This window comes from Lynx canadensis, chromosome B3 (genome assembly GCF_007474595.2).
Source record: "Lynx canadensis isolate LIC74 chromosome B3, mLynCan4.pri.v2, whole genome shotgun sequence".
NCBI lineage: Eukaryota > Metazoa > Chordata > Mammalia > Carnivora > Felidae > Lynx > Lynx canadensis.
The window spans coordinates 71,155,049-71,175,532 of record NC_044308.2 but is presented as its reverse complement, the minus strand read 5'-3'; the positions used below and the strand labels follow the sequence as shown (position 1 = coordinate 71,175,532).

The window sequence follows — 20,484 nt, the reverse complement described above, 5'->3', positions numbered from 1 at the left end:
ATTGAGAAATGTGTTTACATTATAACTTTATAGTGATTCTCATAAGAAAACTGGAGAATTTTTTTCCCCTGAAATCGTAAATTACCGTTGTGATTTGTCAAATGTATAATTTGTCCATTTTTTTTAAAATTAAAAATAATGTTTGGGTACATGTAAAACCCAAACCAACCAGCTCTACTCAGGTGCAGGTAAGCCTCCAGTGCCCTAGATGTCGCTCTGGCTCCACGATGGGGGTGGGCCTGAGTCTCTGTGGTTACAAAGTTGGGGGCGGAGAAGCCGAGACTGGCTGGGAAATGATGGCTGATGAAGACGAGGAAGTCAAGCAGATCTTGCAGAAATTGCAGGTGGGAGTCATAGGTTAAAATCTATATGTGCTTTTGTTACTCGGGAAGAAGGGGGGAGTCCAGTTTATATATTACCAGCGAATTACTTGGCGCATGCAGGACGCTGCATGTGTTAGTGAGGTTACTATAACAACTCCTGAGGGTTCGCCCGCTGGCGGAGAGGGGAGCCTCCCCTGTTACGGAAGGGGCGCAGCGGGGTGTTGGGACCTTCTGCTGCTGACCTGCCTGCACTCAACTTCACTCCTGTTTGGAAGAGGATTTGTTGCTCCTAAGTTTATTCTTGCGCTTCTAAATTTATTCTTCAACGTTCTTACGGAGTTTTGTTTTGTTTTGTTTTTCCGATTCACCCATAACAGATAGTATACACATGTATGTAGCAGATCTGCAGGAGCTATTATCATGTATTGTTTTCATTCCCACAAAGGCCATTTCTTTACTACTTCTCTGCTTTGAAATTGGCTATTTCTTTACTACTTACCTGCTTTGAAATTGGCAACAAGCACAGTAATAGCTTGCACCCGTTGTATCCTGGTTACTCCTCTCAGGACTGCACGGTTTTGATTCTTTTGCACACTTGCTATTCCAGTTTGGGGTCTGATGCAGAGGGTCCATACTCCACCCAGTTCACAGTTGACTGCAGTTGTGAGGAGGGCTAGTCTTTTGTACTTGGTAGGTATGAGCTAACTGGTTACTTCTTTACCTTATTTCCATGACCCAATATTTTCCTTAAAACTCAGAAACTCAGTTCTTTGTGTTCTAAGACAGCCTGAAATTTAAACATTAGACCTGTGACAGGCTTATACCCTGACTAAAGGCTTGTAATGCAAAAAAGTTTAAACATTGGTGACATTTATTTGTTTCTTGAGCCTATTAAAATAACATTTTTTAGAGTGTGAGCTTTATTTTACTTCCAGTTGACTTGGATTAATTTATTTTCATTCCCTGTCGTGACTCGCTGAAATCAGAGATTATCAATACTGGCTCCATATTAGAGACGTTGTATATATGTATTTGGATATGTCTAGAAAAAAGTCTGAAGAGGTATACTAAACAGTAGTTATCCCTGAGGTTGTTCGGAGTGATTATGAGGAATTTCTTACTTTGTATTTTTTACATGTACATACTTGAATTTTAGCACCTTACATATATTGATTTTTCCACGAGACAAAAAGTTATTAAAAATGTTCACTGCAGTGGGGCAGCTGAGTGGCTTAGTTGGTTTAGCGACTGACTCTTGATTTTGGCTCAGGTCATGATCTCACAGTTGGTGAGATCGAGCCCCGCGTTGAGCTCTGGGCTGACAGCACAGATCCTGCTTGGGATTCTCTCTGTCTCCCTCTCTCTGCCCCTCCCCTGCTTGCATGTGCTCTCTGTCTCTCAAAATGAATAAATAAACATTAAGAAAGTGTTTACTGCAGCAAAACAAAACAACAAAACTAAACAATTTCATGCATATTTGCTTTCACAGCTAGAATGAGACAATGAGACCCTCTCTAATTAAAATTCCTAATTGGCAGCCATGCTGATTGCAGGACAAAAGGAATTGTATTGTAAGTTTTGCTGAGAACTGTCTTTTCCTGGGCTCATTTGTCGTAGATGGACTAAGCATGTATGCTGGGAGTACCTTGGGGTAGCTGGGCAGGAGTGGTGCAGGAATGGAATGGGGGGGAATGGAGTAGAGGAGAGGAAAAAGATAGTGATGTTACTATTTATGGGAATGGTGGTACATTTTGATTTCTGCCTAAAAAAGGAAAAAGGAATGTAACAAAAGGATATTTTTCAAAGTGTGTTTTATAGACCATTTTCATTTCAGCCATCTAAAGTGCTTGTTAATAGGTGATTTGAGTTCTGCGAAAACTTCTAAAACCAGAATCTGTGGGCTGTGTCCTGAAAATAGTGCACACAATAAAATTTGAAAAATATCGCTACTACAGAGGATACTGTCCATTCTCTTTGCTCTGGGTGGGGTTTTAAGTTAAGTACAGCACATAACCTGTTGGTTAGAGACAGGGATGATTCATTAAACCATTAAGTCAACATTTTTTTTTAAAAGTGTTTATTTTTGAGAGAGAGCACAAGTGGGAGAGGGGCAGACAGAAGGGGAGAGGATTCGAAGCACGCTCTGTGCTGACAGCAGAGAATCCAATATGGGGCTCGAACTCATGAACCATGAGATCATGACCTGAGCCAAAATCAGACACTTAACCAACTGAGCCACCCAGGCGCACCTCAGTCAACATTTTTAATGAGGGCCTATCATGTCCCAAATCCTGTTGGAGTGCTTATGTATAGTTCTGAACATGGGAGACAGGAGATTAAGACCCTCCCATCATGGAGCTTACATTCTAGTGGTGGAGACAGACATAGACCGCTAATGTATAGGCCACATAATTTCAACTAATAAGTACAATGGAGAAAAATAAGAGTGTGATTTAACAGTGGGCAAAAGTGGAAGTGGTTACTTTAGTTTGAGGAGTCATGGAAAGCCTCTCTGAGAAGTTGATACTGAACTGAGATCTAAATGATGATGAAGAATGAGTCATGCAGAGATCTGGTGGAAGAATGTCCAGGCAGGGGGAACAACATGTATAAGGCTCCCATCGTGGAACTGAGCTTGCTGAATCTGAAGAACTCCATGAAAGCCAATGTGGTTTGAGTATTGTAGAGGGGAGAGTGAGAAGTGAAGTTTGTAGCAGGGTGAGTAGTGTGAGGTCAGATTGTACAGTCTTCTCAGCTGTGGTTAGGAGTTCGATTTTATTCTACAGTGGAAAACTGAGAGTTTGTGAGATGATGTATATATTTATAAGGTCATTCCGACTATAATGAGGAGAATAGGAGAGAATAGAAACAAGATGACCAGGTAAGAAACTATTGCAATAGTCCAGGCAAGTAATGGTGCTTATTTAGTCCAGGATATTACTAGTGGGATGGAGATAGGTAGATGGATTTAGTTGTGGAGGTAGTTAAGATGTGACAGATGTGTTGTGAGTTGTGTTATATATTTCTGCTGCTGTTCATTTTCAGGAAAGAACAGGTAATGGAAAAGCTTTGGTGTCCCAGGAAGACTCAGAGACAGAGGTATTTAAAATAGGAAAGGGAACATTTACTTGGGAAGAATACAACTTAAATCGGTCTGTTTGTTGTGGAAAACAGTGGCTCTCACATGTTTATCATATTCACAAAGGTCATATATTTTCAGATACCAGCATAGGAAAAATCAGAGAGCAGGTTATTTTTGTCAGGAAATCCAGTTTTCAGGGGAAATTTCAAAGTTTTATACTCTGGAGGCCAGTCACATATTGGATTATCTTATTAACTTTTTGTTTTATCTCAAGTTGCAAAGTGTTTCCCTCCTCTTGACTATGGTATATGAAGTGCTTAGCCATACTGAAAGCCCTGCTGGGGCTGGGAGAGAGACAGCTGTCATCATGGTGCACAGACTGGCACGGAACTTCACCAGAGTGGTCCTGGGACAGTGGCTACTTTTCTTCATGACCTGTGCATTTTGGTAGACCTGTCCGCCTGCCTCTTGTGTCATTCCTAGTGAGATAGAGAATCAGTAATTCTAGCCCCCAACTGGTATGGCCAGCCAGTCTCAAATTTCCTTGTCTGCCGTTTGCTCCTCTTTTCCACAGAAATCTTGAGTAAAAGGTGAAAGATTTACATGATCTGAAGAGAAACCAGAGTATGGTCTTCTCTCCTCTTAATGGTACCCTTTTTACACTTCCTAGGAACTGGTGGATCAGCTCTATTCGTTTAGAGAGTGCTATTTCGAGACACATGGTATGGAGGATGCTGGAAGGAAGCAACAGGATGTGCGGGAAGAGATGGAGAAGACCCTGCAGCAGATGGAGGAAGTAGTGGGTACGAGTCGCAAAAGAGCATGGAGCCCCCTGTGGGAGGCTAACTAACGTGCAGCAGAGTTTTGCTCTCTCTTTCTAAACTCTGCTATATTGTTTGTGGCTGTTGCAGGATGGTACAACAGAATATTTCTTCTTTTTAAAAAAAATTTTTTTTTCAAAAAAAATTTTTTTTTGAGAGAAAGAGCAAGTGAGCAAGCAGGTGAGGGGCAGAGAGAGGGGGAGACACAGAATCTGAAGCAGGCTCCAGGCTCTGAGCTGTCAGCACAGAGCCCAATGCGGGGCTCAGACCCATGAACTATGAGATCATGACTTGAGCCGAAGTCGGATGCCTAACCGACTGAGCCACCCAGGCGCCCCAACAGAATATTTCTTCTAAGGGCCACTGTGTAGGATGGCAGCCTACCGGTCCTCTAGACAATGTTTTCCAAAGTTTGATTATAGCAAATGCCATAAAATAAAAGAACATATTTTTTTCTGAGACTGTTCTTCTTAATTGACCTTTCTGCTTCTAATTTTTTTTACTTCCAAATTTTTTATATAATGATCATGCCATTATCTTTCTAAATATTTCTTCCTGCATTTAGTCTTATCCTTTTGTTTGCCTCTTTGCTCAAGTGTATTCAAAGATTCCTGCTGCTGACTGGTTAAAGTCTCAACACCTTAATTTGGTATGAATTAAAATGGTATTCAAGTCTCTATTGTCTGACCATTTCTGTTTGTTTTCTTCTACTCTTCTCTCTGCCTACTTACTTACAGAGGAACTTTCTGTTTCTTTTGGGTTGGACTATCAATTCTTCCTTGAACATGCCACAGGGGTTTCTGCCTCTCTGTCTTGGTTTACATAGTTTTCTCCTTTTCACTTTTTAAAGCTCATTCATTGGGATATGCCATATGCCCCTTTTCATTGTTGTTTTAGTTTTCCACGAATATGCTTTGTTCTCTCTATGGCTGTCTACCAGAGGGACAATAAGCCCCTCCAGGGTAGGGATAATGCTTTCTTTGTTACCCCATTACCTAACACAGTACTCTGCATATGGTAGGCTTTCAATAAGTGGTTTGTTCGTACAGATTTTCTTCAACTGTTTCATTCCTAGGGCTGACCTGAGGTTATTTCTTGAGAGAAAGTGTCCTGGTCTTATCTGTAAGATTGCCTCAGTTTTTCCAATTGCCTTTATCTTTTTCCCCTTCCACCTAGGTTCTGCCCAGGGCAAGGCCCAGGTTCTGATGCTGACTGGGAAGGCACTGAATGTGACTCCTGACTATAGCCCTAAGGCTGAGGAACTTCTGTCCAAGGCTGTGAAGCTGGAGCCCAAGCTGGTGGAAGCCTGGAACCAGCTGGGTGAGGTGTACTGGAAAAAAGGGGATATTGCATCTGCCCACACCTGCTTCTCTGGAGCCCTCACCCATGTGAGCCGTCTCTTATACTCTTGGAAAACACAGATGGGAAAGATGAGATTGTTTTGGTTCTATGAATTTCCCTAGGATATGAATACCAGAATAGAATTATACTGGAACTAGGAGAATGAAATCAGAGGGGAGGGAGAGTCGGAGCAGACCTAGATGAGGAAAATAGGGCCAGGGGACTGAGAAAGGAAGAAGATGATGGGATCAGGTTCAGGGATAGATGAGAGGTGAAGAAAGATTAACAACCAAGTTGATCCTTGTAGATAGGGGTCTAAGATGTAGACGGCCGTAAGAATTAAGATGAAAAATTAGATTTAGAAGATTAAGATGCATAGGTCTAGAAAGGGGAAATAGAATCAGGAAGGGTGAGTATATGTCTTCTCCATTTGCAGTGCAAGAACAAAGTCTCCCTTCAAAACCTGTCCATGGTGCTTCGCCAGCTGCGGACTGACACTGGAGATGAACATTCTCGTCATGTAATGGACAGTGTCCGACAGGCTAAGCTGGCCGTGCAGATGGATGTCCATGATGGCCGTTCCTGGTGTGAGTGCTCTCAAAAGAAAAAGGTCTCCAAGTTTCTAGAGCAGTGGTTCTCAGTATGGCTACACTCCACAATCATCTGGAGCCCAACTGTTGAGTCTGGTTCTAAGTGTCTTTGTTTTGAAGAAGCCGGAAAGGTATTTTGATGAGCCACTATTCTAGGAACTCTTGGATCATTTCATCCAAGAGAGGACGCTTATTTGCACATAAGCAAGGCAGGATTTTTGTGCAGTCTGTTCAAGTTTCTCCTTTGGGTCTATGTTTGCCTCTTTATCTCAGTGGAATTTGGGGTATACTAAATATAGTGTTATCACTGGATTTTGTCAGATGTGGGACCTTTCAAATAGACTCTTGAGGGTGACCAGAATAAGTTATACCTTGAACCTGGGCTCTGAGATGATTCATCACTATGTCTCTCAGTTTTTTCTCTGCTTAGGAGGGGCAGGATGGCTGGAGTGGGCTGGAAGTGGGTGTTTCGCCTCTCCTAGGTACAAGGATAGAGCCAGGTGGATATTTTCCTTCCTCAGATCAGTTAGGCTCTGGTTAGATAGTTTCTGCCGAGGGCAGACCTTGTTAAGAACAGGGATCTCTGGCGTAGTTCAGAACAGTTCTTTCTCCCCTTCCGCTTGCTGGAAGTATGGGGGATTTTTCTCTGATACTTGCTGGGGGAATCTGGCTGGTTGAAGCTTCTGGAGGTAAATCTCACAGTATTGTGGGGGCCTCCTTATGACCTGGACCTGTCATAGAGTCTTAAGTCTGAAATTCTTTTTTGTCTGGCGAGAAAATGGGACGCAGGATTAAAAGTGAGAGATGGCTAATATCTGGGAAAAGACAATAGCCCAGTATAAGGGTCTTTGCCCCGTTTTTATTAGGATCAGAAGGCTTACAAACATGGTGATGGACGTGCACAAAGAGACAGTCTGTGTGTGAACATTAACTCATGGACGTGAGGGAAAGGGGGTCTTGAAGATATTCGGGGTTAGGGGTTTGGGTTAATATAAAACAAAATCCTGGCACCGAATGGAAGGTTGTATACAGCAGACGGGAGGGAGCACCTCTGTTTATCTTAGGTAGCCTAGGGGATGAGACAGATAGAGCAAGTAACCTCAGGGTTAACAAGGCACCTTTTTCTTTTGCTAATCAGCTCCGCTCTGGGCAGCTTCACCCACAGGCAGGCAGCAGTCTATAGCTCTAGTTACCTGTTGATCTAACTTGATCCTTCCTTCCTGTGAAAGCAGCTTTCTGCTGTAGTACTAAATTGGGGGGCGCTTCTGCCCTGAATATCTAATCTTGGTTATTTCATATACCTGTGTTCTGTATTGGGGCCTTCGTCCCGCCCTCTCTATACTTATTTATCTAATCTTGTTTACCGAAACTTGGGTGTGAACATCCTATGGCTTTGTAATTCTTTACGCCTTGTTAACCCATTGGTGTAAGCCCGGGGAATTTCTAAGTTTATTGCCCCACAGGGACCCCTGGAGTTTCTTGCTCCCAGACTTGTCCACGCTGAACCTCCAGCACTTTGTCAGTTACAGTTCAGGTGTGCCTACCTCAGCACCGGGTCCTGCAGCTCGTGAGTGTCTGCCCTGGTCACTCCCTGTGTTCGCCTGACTCTCTCCAGTTTTAGGGGCAGTGGTTTGCCCTGTGTCATTCCCTGTCTTCTGGATCCAAGAAGAGTTGAGGATTTTTCAGTCTGTCAGGATGGAGTGGTAACTTCCAAGCCCCTTACACAAGGAGCCGGAAACCCTTTGTTTCTCTTTCAGATATTCTGGGGAATGCATATCTTTCTCTTTACTTCAATACTGGCCAGAACCCTAAGATCTCCCAGCAAGCCCTCAGTGCCTATGCCCAAGCAGTAAGTATTTATGGTCACCCCGGCCAGATGAATAGAGGTAGGAACAGCAGTTTCCATGTGGCTCTTTAGCAAGCAGCATGGGCGGTCATTAGTGGCGTTCAGTGTGTGTGGTTTTGCAAAGCTGTGTATGCAGGGGTGACTTATTTCTTCTTAATTTTTTTTTTAAGTTTGTTTTTATTTATTTTGAGAGAGAGATAGAGAGCAAACAGGGGAGGGGCAGAGAGAGAGGGAGAGGGAGAGAATCCCAAGCAAAGCTCCATGCTATCAGCACAGAGCCCCCCAATGTGGGGATCAAACTCACGAACCAGAAGATCATGACCTGAGCCAAAATCAAGAGTCAGACACTCAACTGACTGAGCCACCCAGGCACCCCTATATCTTCTTATAACTTGAGTATTAGCAACAGCCTGTAAGGGTGCCTCACTGCTAGACAGCTCTTTGAACTATCCAGGTTTCCTGTAGGCATGTATAACCAATCGCAGAGCCCATCCCAACATGTTCATCTTTTGTAGTGGGGAAAAAGTCTGTGTTAAAATAATGCTTATTGGGGTGCCTGGGGGGCCCAGTTGGTTAAACATCCAACTTTGACTCAGGTCATTATCTCCCCACTTGTGGGTTTGAGCCCTGTGTCGGGCTCTGTACCTAACGACAGCTCAGAGCCTGGAGCCTGCTTCAGATTCTGTGTCTCCCTCTCTCTGCACCTCCTCCACTCGCACTCTTTCTCTCTCAAAAATAAACAAACATTAAAAAAATTTAAAGTAAGGCTTATTAATATTTGTGTACATTTTTAAAGAAAAATGAAAGCACTAATACTTAAGTATAAATTAAGTGCTCTCCCTAGATTAACCATGAGATACTGTGGCTCTGGATTTCCCACAGGCTACAATAGAAAACAGCATATACCCCATTCTGCAGTCATTTCCTTGGGATTAATCCACTGGAGCTCCTGCTTTGCTTAGGCTTTCAGGCTGTTTTTATATCAATAGCCACTTACTTGGGGGTTTCCCTCAGGTGTGAGAGCCTGGCCACTTATTATTAGATGCTTCACATTGGCCTTCTGAGCACTTTTGATTTAGGCCTCCTATACACTTTTCTTTTTTTTGCTTTCTTGCTTCTCTTGACATAGACCTTTGCTTTTTAATTTACCATTACTTACTTTGTTCTGTGTGGCAGAATAAAGAATGCACCTACCTTATATTCATGTTTGTAGTTTAGGGACTGGCCTTTTTTCAATCAGGGAGCTTTAAGGCAGAGGAATTATATTTTAGTCTGATTTCTTACTTTGGTGAGTGTTTACATTTTAAAAAATAATAATAGTGTAGTTTTAAAAAATTTTATATTTGGCTTCTGCTAAATTGTTGCTTTTAACTCTTAATGTTGTTACCCAACCATAGACATATTTGAGCCAACCATTTAAACAATTAAAAAAATTTTTTTTAATGTGTATTTTTTTTTTTTTAATTTTTTTTTCAACGTTTATTTATTTTTGGGACAGAGAGAGACAGAGCATGAACGGGGGAGGGGCAGAGAGAGAGGGAGACACAGAATCGGAAACAGGCTCCAGGCTCTGAGCCATCAGCCCAGAGCCTGACGCGGGGCTCGAACTCCCGGACCGCGAGATCGTGACCTGGCTGAAGTCGGACGCTTAACCGACTGCGCCACCCAGGCGCCCCAATGTGTATTTATTTTTGAGAGAGACAGAGAGACAGAGTACGAGTGGGAGAGGGGCAGAGAGAGAGGGAGACACAGAATCTGAAGCAGGCTCCAGGCTCCGAGCTGTCAGCACAGAGCCCATGTGGGGCTTAAACTCACGAACTGCAAGATCATGACCTGAGCTGAAGTCAGACACTTAACCAACTGAGCCACCCAGGCACACCCAACCATTTAAACAATTTTAATTCATGTGTTTGTACTTTTGTAATGTGCTAGGCAATGAACATAATTAGAAAAACACAACGAATATAGCCAGGAACATAGCAGTTTCTTCACAGCACATCTGTCTGCACTTGCATGTGGTTTCTGGCCATCAACGTATGTATGTATGTATGTATGTATGTATGTATTCATTTCTTCATTCATTCTTTTTTTTATCATTTTTTTCTTTTAATTTCTTTAAATTCAAGTTAGTTAACATACAGTGTAGTATTGGTTTCAGGAATAGAGCCCAATGATTCTTCACTTACATATAACACCCAGTGCTCATCCCAACAAGTGCTCTCCTTAATGCCCATCACCCATTTAGCCCATTCCTATACTCACCTCCCTTACAGCAACCCTAAGTTTGTTCTCTGTATTTAAAGGTCTCTTATGGTTTGCCTCCCTCTCTATTTTTATCTTGTTTTTGGTTCCCTTCCCCTATGTTCATCTGTTTTGTTTCTTTAATTCCACATATGAGTGAAATCATATGAGATCTTTCTTTGACTTATTTCACTTAGCATAATACACTCTAGTTCTATCCACATTGTTGCAAATGGCAAGATTTCATTCTTTTTGATCACTGAGTAGTATCCCATTATGTATATATACACCACATCTTCTTAATCATTTGGACATTTGGGCTCTTTCCATAATTTCTGGCCATCTATTTAAATTAGAGATTCAGAATTTGACTTTCTTTTTTTTCTTAATAATTTTAAAAAAAATGTTTATTTTTGAAAGAGAGAGAGAGAGTGAGTGAGTGTGTGAGCAGGGGAGGGGCAAAGAGAGGGGTCAGAAGATCCGAAACCAGCTCTGTGGTGACAGCAGATAGCCCAGTACAGGGGCTCGAACCCATGAATTGTGAGATTAAGACCTGAGCTGAAGTTGGACGCCCAACCGACTGAGCTACCCAGGCGCCCCCAGAATTTGACTTTCAATGGATGCTTTAAGGGGGCTTGAATGTAGAAACATGATTCTGCCAGTATTTGGAGCTGGGCTTGTGGGCAGAGGAAATGCTTTAAATAAGTGAAATTTTTTTTTCTAGGCTTTCCTCATTTATACCATTATCTCACTATTAAAAATTTTTTTTATCAGAATGCTTTTACACATTTATCTTATCTGTATACTATTGCATGGATAAACTATAATCATATTTTAATATTTCATGTACACATAAAAACCATTACATCACTGAGGTGTCAGGGACTGAGTAATATACCACTCAAGCAGTTACTCTATAAAAAGGTGGGTGTAGGTAACATTTTGACAAGGAAGAGGTCTAGGGCATGTTGACCATCCTTAAGAGTGAGATAGGATCCACTGATTGTCTTTCTCTCTCGCTGTAGGAGAAAGTTGACAGGATGGCTTGCAGCAATCCTGATCTTCATCTGAACAGGGCAACGGTAAGACGAGTGGGGTGGTGATCACCTGAGTCAAAACAGTGACATCTGGGTCTTAGCCTGGGAGGATAACTGGATATTCACAGGGACAAGGTTGAGTACAAACTTTGAGAAGAGAGCCAAATTGTTTCCAGGAAGAGCTGGCTCAGTTTGACTTCAGTGTCTGATGGAGTGTCTGGTGGGAAAGGAGAAGGGTCCAAGGCGGTGGGAGGGGTACATAGAGGATGGGAGGACAGTTTAGAAGACTTTTCTGAAATGTTCATTATAAGTATACAAATAGAATGACCCACTATCTGCAGCTTAGCTATTTTAGAATTTGGAAGTTTGCTTCTTTGAAGGGATGCCATCTTTGTGGTTCGTGATCACCTTAGCCAGGATAAAGGACGGAAAGCATTGCTGTTTATTCAGATTGTTCATTGTAGAGCAGGAGAACAACTGGCAGAAGGGAAACAGTTTCTTCCTTCCTTCCTTCCTTCCTTCCTTCCTTCCTTCCTTCCTTCCTTCCTTCCTTCAGCCAGGGAGGGGCAGAGAGTGAGAGAGGGAGACAGAGGATCCAAAGCAGGCTCTGCACTGACAGCAGACAGCTTGATGTGGGGCTCAAACCCATGAACTGTGAGATCATGACCTGAGCCAAATTTGGATGCTTAATCAACTGAGCCACCCAGGCGCCCCGGAAACAGTTTATTTCCGTAGATTGCTAGTGCATTGTGCCATTACTCCCCTCGGTGTAGTTTGTGTTAAATATACATATAATTGGGAGGTTTTTGGTTACTTCTTGTGCAGTTACATAAATATGAAGAGAATTATGGGGAAGCCCTGGAGGGCTTCTCTCGGGCTGCAGCACTGGACCCTGCATGGCCAGAGCCCCGGCAACGAGAGCAACAACTTCTGGAATTCCTGAATAGATTAACCAGTCTCCTTGAGAGCAAGGTAAAGTTGTCAAAAGGCCAAATCGTACTTTTATCCTCCTGACCCTGTGGATCAAATAAAATAAGAAAAGACTAGGCTTCAGTAGTAGTGACGCTACCTGTAGAAGTGGGTAGGTGGGAGTAGGAATAGGTTTGCAAAGGGAGCAGACTAGCTTCCAGCTTCTTATCTATTTTTCCTGTTTTGTAAATTAAAAAAAAATTTTTTTTAAGTTTCTAAAAAAAGATTTTTTTAAGTGTTTATTTTTGAGGGAGAGAGACAGAGACAGAGTGTGAACAGGGGAGAGGCAGAGAGAGAGGGAGACAGAGAATCCGAAGCAGGTTCCAGGCTTTGAGCTGTCAGCGCAGCTGACTTTGGGCTTGAACCCACAAACCTGTGGGATCCTGACTTGAGCCGAAGTGGATGCTTAACTGACTGAGCCACCCAGGTGCCCCATCCTTTTTTTTTTTTTTTTTTTTTTTTTTTTTAATTTAAGCCCAAGTTAGTTAACATATAGTGTAATAATGATTTTAGGAATAGGATTTAGTGCTTCATCACTTACATATAACAACCAGTGCTCATCCTAACAAGTGCCCTCCTTGATGCCCATCACCTATTTAGCCCATCACCCACCTCCCCGCCATCAACCTTCAGTTTGTTCTCTGTATTTAAGAGTCTCTTATGGTTTGTCTCCCTCTCTGTTTTTCTTATTCTTGGTTCCCTTCCCCTATGTTCATCTGTTTTGTTTCTTAAAATCCATATATCGGTGAAATCATGTGGTCTTTCTCTGATGGACTAATTCTGCTTAGCGTAATATACTGTAGTTCCATCTATGTTGTTGCAAATGGCAAGATTTCATTCTTTTCGATTTTTTTTTTTTTTTTTTTTTTTTTTGCAGGGAAAGGTGAAGACCAAAAAGTTGCAGAGCATGCTGGGAAGCTTGCGCCCGGCCCATCTAGGCCCTTGTGGTGATGGGCGCTACCAGTCAGCCTCCGGGCAGAAGTTGACCCTGGAGCTCAAGCCCCTGAGTGCACTACAACCCGGTGTGAACAGTGGTGCTGTGGTCCTAGGAAAGGTGGTATTCAGCCTCACCACAGAGGAGAAAGTCCCCTTGTGAGTTTGTTTTCCCTTTCCTTTTTTTCATTCTTTTGAATTGGTCTCACTTGGCCTTTCTTTGACATTTGAGGACATTGTTTGTGGTCACAGATTAGTGAGTTCTGCTTCCCTCTGTGACTGTCTCATGAGTGTTGAGGTGATATCTAACAGTCTCTTTGTAGATTTTGTCATCACCCATTTTTTTCTCTGAGCTTGATGCTCTGTGGATTCCTACATCCATAGCTGAAATTGAACTGCTGTGTTTTTAGAAGACAGAAGGAAACCTTGAAATTCTCCTGCCTCTTTGTGTTTTCATGATCATAGAAGTTAAAGGAGGAAAAATTTTCAGTCCTGTTTGGACTTAGGTTTAGCTTTGAGTTAGACTTTAAGGCCTGATGGGGATATTGTCTCAGATATTATTTAACAAATATTTATTGAGCATCTGGTATATGTGTGGTGGGGAGTGAAATGTAAAGGATCCAAATGAAGGTGTTTACAGTCTAGTAGAGGATATGAGTTAAGAACATTCACCTAGAAAAAAAATGTTCTTAAAGGTTTAATTTTTTTAAGTTCTCTCTGCACTACAGCACAGGGCTCGAACTCACAACCCTAAGATCATGAGTTGCATGCTCTACTGACTGAGCCAGCCAGGCACCCCTTACTTAGAAGATTTTTAAGCCTTGAAAAATTAGGGTTTAGTCTGTGCCATCAGTCCTTGGTCCTTCACTCACTTCCTAATCCCTTGTTGACTGGTTTCCTTTTTCTGTTTTCTACTGGATTTGTTTTTTCTAGCCTCACCAGTGTCTGGTCCATTGGCTTCCACTATGTGTTTCCACAACACTGTCTTATCTCTCACTGTTTATTCCCTTTCATATCCCTTCTGCTTCATCCAAACCGAAACACTTCCCATAATATGCCCGAGCTTTCTCCATGGTGTTTTCTAGAGACATATGGGTTGAAGAGCAAGAAGGTGGTTGAGAAAAGTTTTGTTAACTAGAGCAGACCCTAGAGCTAAGAGGAATGAGAAGGAAATTCAGACAAAGGTGGACTTTAGGGGGCCTTGAGAACAAATATTTTGTCACTCCTTGGTTTCTCTTTTTCTTAACTTCTAAATGTTAAATTCCAGGAGGACTCTCTTTTCTCTCTTTACCAGGATGGCAAGTAGGTGCTAACTTTTATCACTTGGCAGCAGCTGCCCAAGTTACTGTGTAGAAGGATTCTGAGGCTTTGATTGGATCCACCAAGAGAATGTTGGGCTTGATTGCAGGTTGGCTATGAATTCAGGTGTGTCAAGTGATGGCATGTGTACCAGTTCTTCACCATCTCATTATAGATCATCTCTTTTGGTGATGTCATATAAGCCCAAGGCTTTGGCTGCCTTCACCATGCTCACAGGTGGATCTCCAGCCCAGGCCTCATTTCCAAGTTTTGGATTCCTATATCCAACTGCCTCTGGGCTCCAATCAGAAATCTCTAACTCAGTAGGTTCAAAATTACTCACTTCCTCTTTCTCGCTAAACTGTTTCTCCTCCCTGCATTCCTTGTCAATCGGTGATACCACTTCTACTCAGTCTCTTAAGACTTCTAGAAGTTGTTCTAGAATTCTCCATTCTCCTGCATTGTGGTGCTCACCACGTCCATACATTTGTTTTGGGTTTTTTGGTCCCTACCTTTCTATCTCTACTGACTTAATATAGCTCCTTATTGCTTCTCCAGACACATCTTCTGACTCCTTGTTTTCCTCTAGTGTTCCACAGTGCAGAGAAATATTTCCCAGATGCAAAACCGACCATCGCCATTTCTTATCTAAAATCCCTTACTGCTGCTGTGGTACTTTTAGGATAAAGTTTGAACTCCTTAGATTGGCTTAGCATGCAAAAACCCTTCATAATTTACTCCTTGTCTGTCACTTTCCCACTTGTGCCTTTTGTTACCATCACGGGATTATTTTGTGGGTTTCAGAACAGCTATTTTTATGCCTCTGTGCCTTTACACACTGTTTCTGTGTCTGTCTGGGTAATCCTTTTACCGCTTCTTGATATAGATAACATTTTCCCCCCAACATTTATTATAAAAATTTTCAAACACAGCAAAATTGAAAGAATTTTAGATTGAATATCTGTGTACCCAACCACCTGTATTCTTCTATGTTACTATACTTGGTGTATCACATGTCTATCTATCTGCTTATTTATCCATTGATCCATCTTATTTTGGTACATTTCAGAGTAAATTGTAGAGATCTATATACTTTCCTCTGAATACTCCAGCATATAGTCATTAACTAGAGTTTGGTGTTTTGTTTGTTTTTTTTTTATAGTTTTCTTCTTTTTATGTAAAAATTTATGTAGAATGAAGTATACAAATCTTAGTGTACATTTGCTGAGTTTTGACTAACACGTACAGCTGTGTAACCCAAACACCTGTCAAGATAGAGAACAGTAATTACCAGCACCTCGGAAAGTTTTCTCATGTTCCCTCCCAGTCAGTCCCTGTTCTCATTCCCTCAGAGGGAATGAGAGTCCCTTTATTTCTACTGAGGAGTGGTTTTCCTTTTTTAACCCAGATAATTTTTCATCCTTTACAATTCAGTTTGAGGGTCTCCTCCTCAAGGAAATCTTCCCTGCCTTCTAGTTTTGAACATTTCTCCTCTGGGTTCCCACTGTCCAATCTTTGGCCTCACTGAACTCATCACAAGGGAAAAACTATTCTGGCACCTGTCACATTTGTCCTGTAAGTGATGGTTTAACTGTCTGACTCCTGCTTGACTGTAAACTCACTCATAGCTGGATCAGTGTCTTATTGCTAAGCACAAAGCTTGACGCATAAGAGGCATTCAGGGAAAGTTTGTGGGACTGAAGTAAATTGACAGTGATGGTGGTTAGAGAGTTGGAAGGTTGTGATGGTTAAATTGATAGACCAGGAATAATGTCACAGCTGCAACATTTTGAGCTGGTTCATTATTATTTGTTGAATGGTCTCAGTGTGCAGATGTCTCAAATTCTTGGTCACGTGACAGACCGATGAGTCCTGTGCATATGCTTTAAAGATATTACATATGTAAGACAAATGAGGGCTCAGATGGTAGATGATGGTACCTGTCTTAAGTTTTCTAAGTAACTAACTGAGAAAGTATTTGTTAATTTTGTTGGTATTCTAAAACCACTGTTTTTGCTCTTCTTTCCTGCCTGCTTTCCTCCCCACCCTTCCCTTAACCTGTCTTAACCTGGCAGTACATTTGGCCTGGTAGATTCAGATGGACCTTGCTGTGCAGTGATGGTGTATAATATGGTACAGAGTTGGGGAGTGCTCATTGGGGACTCCGTAGCCATTCCTGAGCCCAATCTTCGGCTTCACCGAATTCAGCACAAAGGAAAAGTGAGTGATGGCCAGGATTTTTTCCCAGCTTATAGGCTCTGAAAGTGGGACCAAGTTTATCTCTTTTAATAAATACGTAAGGTAATGCATATATATATATATATATATGTGTGTGTGTGTGTGTATGTGATATACACACATATTTCCATATATGATGTATATACTTTTTTTACTAAAAAGGGAACCTCCTGGTAAATAAGAATTTAAAAAATGGACTGGACAGAGAAAAATACTGTGTGATAACACTTATATATGGAATCTAAAAAAGCTGAACTCATGAAAACAATAGAATAGTGGTTACCAGTGGCTGGGGTTGTGGTGGGCAAATTGGGGTGATGTTGTTTAAGGGTGCAGACTTGGAACTAGTAGGTAAATAAATCCTGGAGAGCTAATGCACAGCACAGTGATTACAGACAACAGTATCGTATTATATACTTCAAAGTTGCTAAGAGAACAAATCTTAATTGCTCCCACAACAAAAAAGCAGTGGTAACTGTATGACATGATGGGGTGTTACCTAACACCATGGTAGTCATCATATTCCAATATATAAATGTATTAAACATGTTTACACCTTAAACTTATACATGTTAGATGTCAATTATTTCTATAAAAATTTTTTTTAAAATGGACTGAAATATTATCACTCAGATATTAGTTTCTTATATATACCTATGTCTTTTTTCATAAATATGTATACATACATATATATTTATAAACATATATTTACAATTATATATTTATATATTTATTTATATATATTATTTATATTATATACATATATGTATGTGTATATATATACATTCATATGTATATTTTTAATGAGTGGAATATTATATGCAATGTTTGTGAACATTTCCTGCAGTTTAACATATTCTAACAGCATTGTTTTGAATTGACACACAAAGGTGATGAAGATGATGATGACAGTTAACATTTCCTGAACACCTTAACTGACTGCTAGGTGCTGGGTTTAGAGGTTTATTGCCTATACTGGCTCATGTAATAAACACAGAAATCTTCTAAGAGTAGCAGTTTCACCACTTTTTCACCATTTAGATCAGGGGTTGGCAAACTGGCCTATTGATCATATCTGGCTCCCTGACTGTTTTGTATAGTTTGTGATATAAGAATAGTTTCTATATTTTTATTTATCTGTTTTTTTTTAATGTTTATTTATTTTTGAGAGAGCGAGAGACAGAGCACAAGCAGGGGAGGGGCAGAGAGAGAGGGAGACAGAATCTGAAGCAGGCTCCAGGTTCTGAGCTGTCAGCGCAGAGCCCAATGTGGGTCTTGAACTCACGAACTGCAAGATCATGACCTGAGCCAAAGTCAGATGCTTAACTAACTGACGCACCCAGGCTCCCCAGTTTCTATATTTTTAAATGAAAAAATTGAAAGAAGAATAATAACTGGTGATACATGAAAATTATAGGGAATTCAAATTTCAGTGTCCAAAAAGTTAATTTGTTTGGGAACAGAGCCACACTTATTTGTTTACTCTTGTCTTTGGTTGCTTTTTGCACTATGGGGTCAGAGTTGAATACTTGTTCTGTGACAGAGACCATATGACTCACAAAGCCTAAATTAATTATTATTTGGCCCTCTACAGAAAAAATTTACTTCTCTCAGATCTAGATTATTTTTAATTTTTCCCAATTATAAAGGCACTGTAGTAAAAAAATTTTATATCTGCCTATATCCATGATTATTTACTTAAGTGAATTTCTTTTTAATTTTTTTTTTTTTTTCAACGTTTATTTATTTTTGGGACAGCGAGAGACAGAGCATGAACGGGGGAGGGGCAGAGAGAGAGGGAGACACAGAATCGGAAACAGGCTCCAGGCTCTGAGCCATCAGCCCCGAGCCTGACGCGGGGCTCGAACTCACGGACCGCGAGATCGTGACCTGGCTGAAGTCGGACGCTTAACCGACTGCGCCACCCAGGCGCCCCTTAAGTGAATTTCTAAGGTAGAATTCTGGTTCCAGAGGTATGCAGAATTCTAAGACTTTTGATTCATATTGTCAAGTTATTTTTTGGAATGTTGGACTAGTTAATACCAACAGCAGATGTAATGGCTTCTTTGTAGTTTTCTTTTCAAGTCTGGGTAGAAACCTTTGAAAAATTAAATGCTGATTTTACATGAAAAAATACAGCATCAGTATTGTTGTGCTTTGGTTTCTTGATTATTGGTGAGGTTGGACATTTTATCAAGTTTATTGGCTGTTTATATTCCTTTTATAAATTGGCATTTTTTTGTCATTGCCCATATTCCTGTTAGGATATTTAAAAAATTGACTTATGAGAACTGTTTAATTCACGTCTTCACTTTGACTTAAAAGCGCCTCCTTCACAACTCCCAGTGGGACAATAGTTTTTGGATGAAGATGTTTTAACAACATGTTTTATGGTCTAAAGTACATTTGAACTGGTAAAGTGGGCTGTCTTTTCTGTTATTATTGGAATGTCTAAACAACACATTCTGTTTCTTCCCCCTGATAGGGAGGAAGAAGGGAGAATCTTTGGCAAGTTAATTTAGGGCCTTACAAACACTGGGACTAAGAGTTTCTCAGGCTTCTCGCTGGTGGCTGTGTGCGTCTGGTTTTCATTGTCAAAAGACACTGGGACAGGCAGATTCTGTGAAGGCTGGTGGCACCCTCTAGTTAGGCAGCAGTGGCACCTGTCATTTTTCAGAGATCTGCCCCATTCTTGTGGTGAAACTACTGGCATCTTACCTACCCCAGACTGTCCTTCTGAAGATTGAAAACTTGGGGAAAATTATATCCCCTTTGTTAGGGGATATATAAAAATAAACTCAGCTTTATTTATTTGACGTGAGACGAAGGGAAGGAGCGTATACACTGAGGGGATAGGAAGAGGGAGAAAATCACAGATGTGTATCCCTGTGCTTCCACCTTAGGATCTGTAATGAACCTCTGTCTGTCTGTCTTTTCTAGGACTATTCCTTTTGCAGTATTCGTGTGGAGACACCCCTCCTGCTGGTGGTGAACGGGAAGCCCCAGGGCTCCAGCAGTCAGGCCGCTGCCACAGTGGCATCACGGCCACAGTGCGAATGACCGTCCTTGACTTGCATGCTGAAGAAGGAGCGGAGGCGAGAGGATAAGCTCAAGACCGTCAGCAGCTGGGCCAGCTCCACCCAGTGACTCAGCCAGGAAGGGGGGATGTTGTAGATGATGACTTTCCCTTCCCCTGCCCTGTAGGACACTTTGTGTCTCGTCTTTCTCTCCTGTTCACATGTTCAGGTTCTCTGTGGCCACACACTTCCCTGGTGTAATCTCTCCTGCCTCTTTCATCGCTCTTCTGTGTTTTAGGCAAAGAGCATGGAATTGGTAGAAGTGTTGGCATCTTGCCGTGGGACAGAGTCCCCACGGTTTTCGTTCTTGCCTCCTTCCTGAGCCTCATGTGTATATATCATTGCAGTATTTATTGCTAAGGGAGGGGGCTTGATTTTTTAATGGCTTGTTTTTTTTTGCAACTTTTATTTTATTTTTAAACATTAGGTCCTTCCCCTTCTTTGGGGCTGGAACAGAATTAAATTTGTTTGGAGAAAAAATACTGTATAGTTTGGCTTCATTCTCTTCAAGCTTAGATTCTGGTTTTAGGATCACTTCAATCCATTATTGTAATCCCCCCCCCCCCACCTTTTTTTTTCTTTACACTAAATAGTTTATTTCTCTTCCAGTTAAAAGATTTCTGGCAACAGGTATCCCAAGGCAGGAATGGCAACTCCACAAAAAGTCACTGGGAAGCAGCTTCCAAC

The 20,484-nt window shown here is 41.4% G+C and overlaps 1 protein-coding gene across 2 annotated transcripts; it reads left to right on the top strand.

Moving 5' to 3' along the window:
- The first annotated feature begins 273 nt into the window (after positions 1-273).
- On the top strand, positions 274-20,277 carry TTC5 (tetratricopeptide repeat domain 5). Of its 2 annotated transcripts, XM_030318595.1 has the most exons (11): positions 277-344; positions 931-1,013; positions 4,076-4,208; positions 5,403-5,614; positions 6,004-6,154; positions 7,915-8,006; positions 11,270-11,326; positions 12,107-12,253; positions 13,128-13,342; positions 16,558-16,702; positions 19,661-20,277. In XM_030318595.1, exons 2-11 carry the CDS (start codon positions 942-944, stop codon positions 19,778-19,780), a joined length of 1,344 nt encoding a protein of 447 aa, XP_030174455.1. In that variant the 5' UTR covers positions 277-344; positions 931-941; the 3' UTR covers positions 19,781-20,277. The 2 variants fall into 2 exon arrangements, with proteins under 2 accessions (XP_030174456.1, XP_030174455.1); XM_030318596.1 differs by lacking the exon at positions 931-1,013 and having other exon boundaries at positions 274-344.
- The last annotated feature ends 207 nt before the right edge of the window (positions 20,278-20,484 follow it).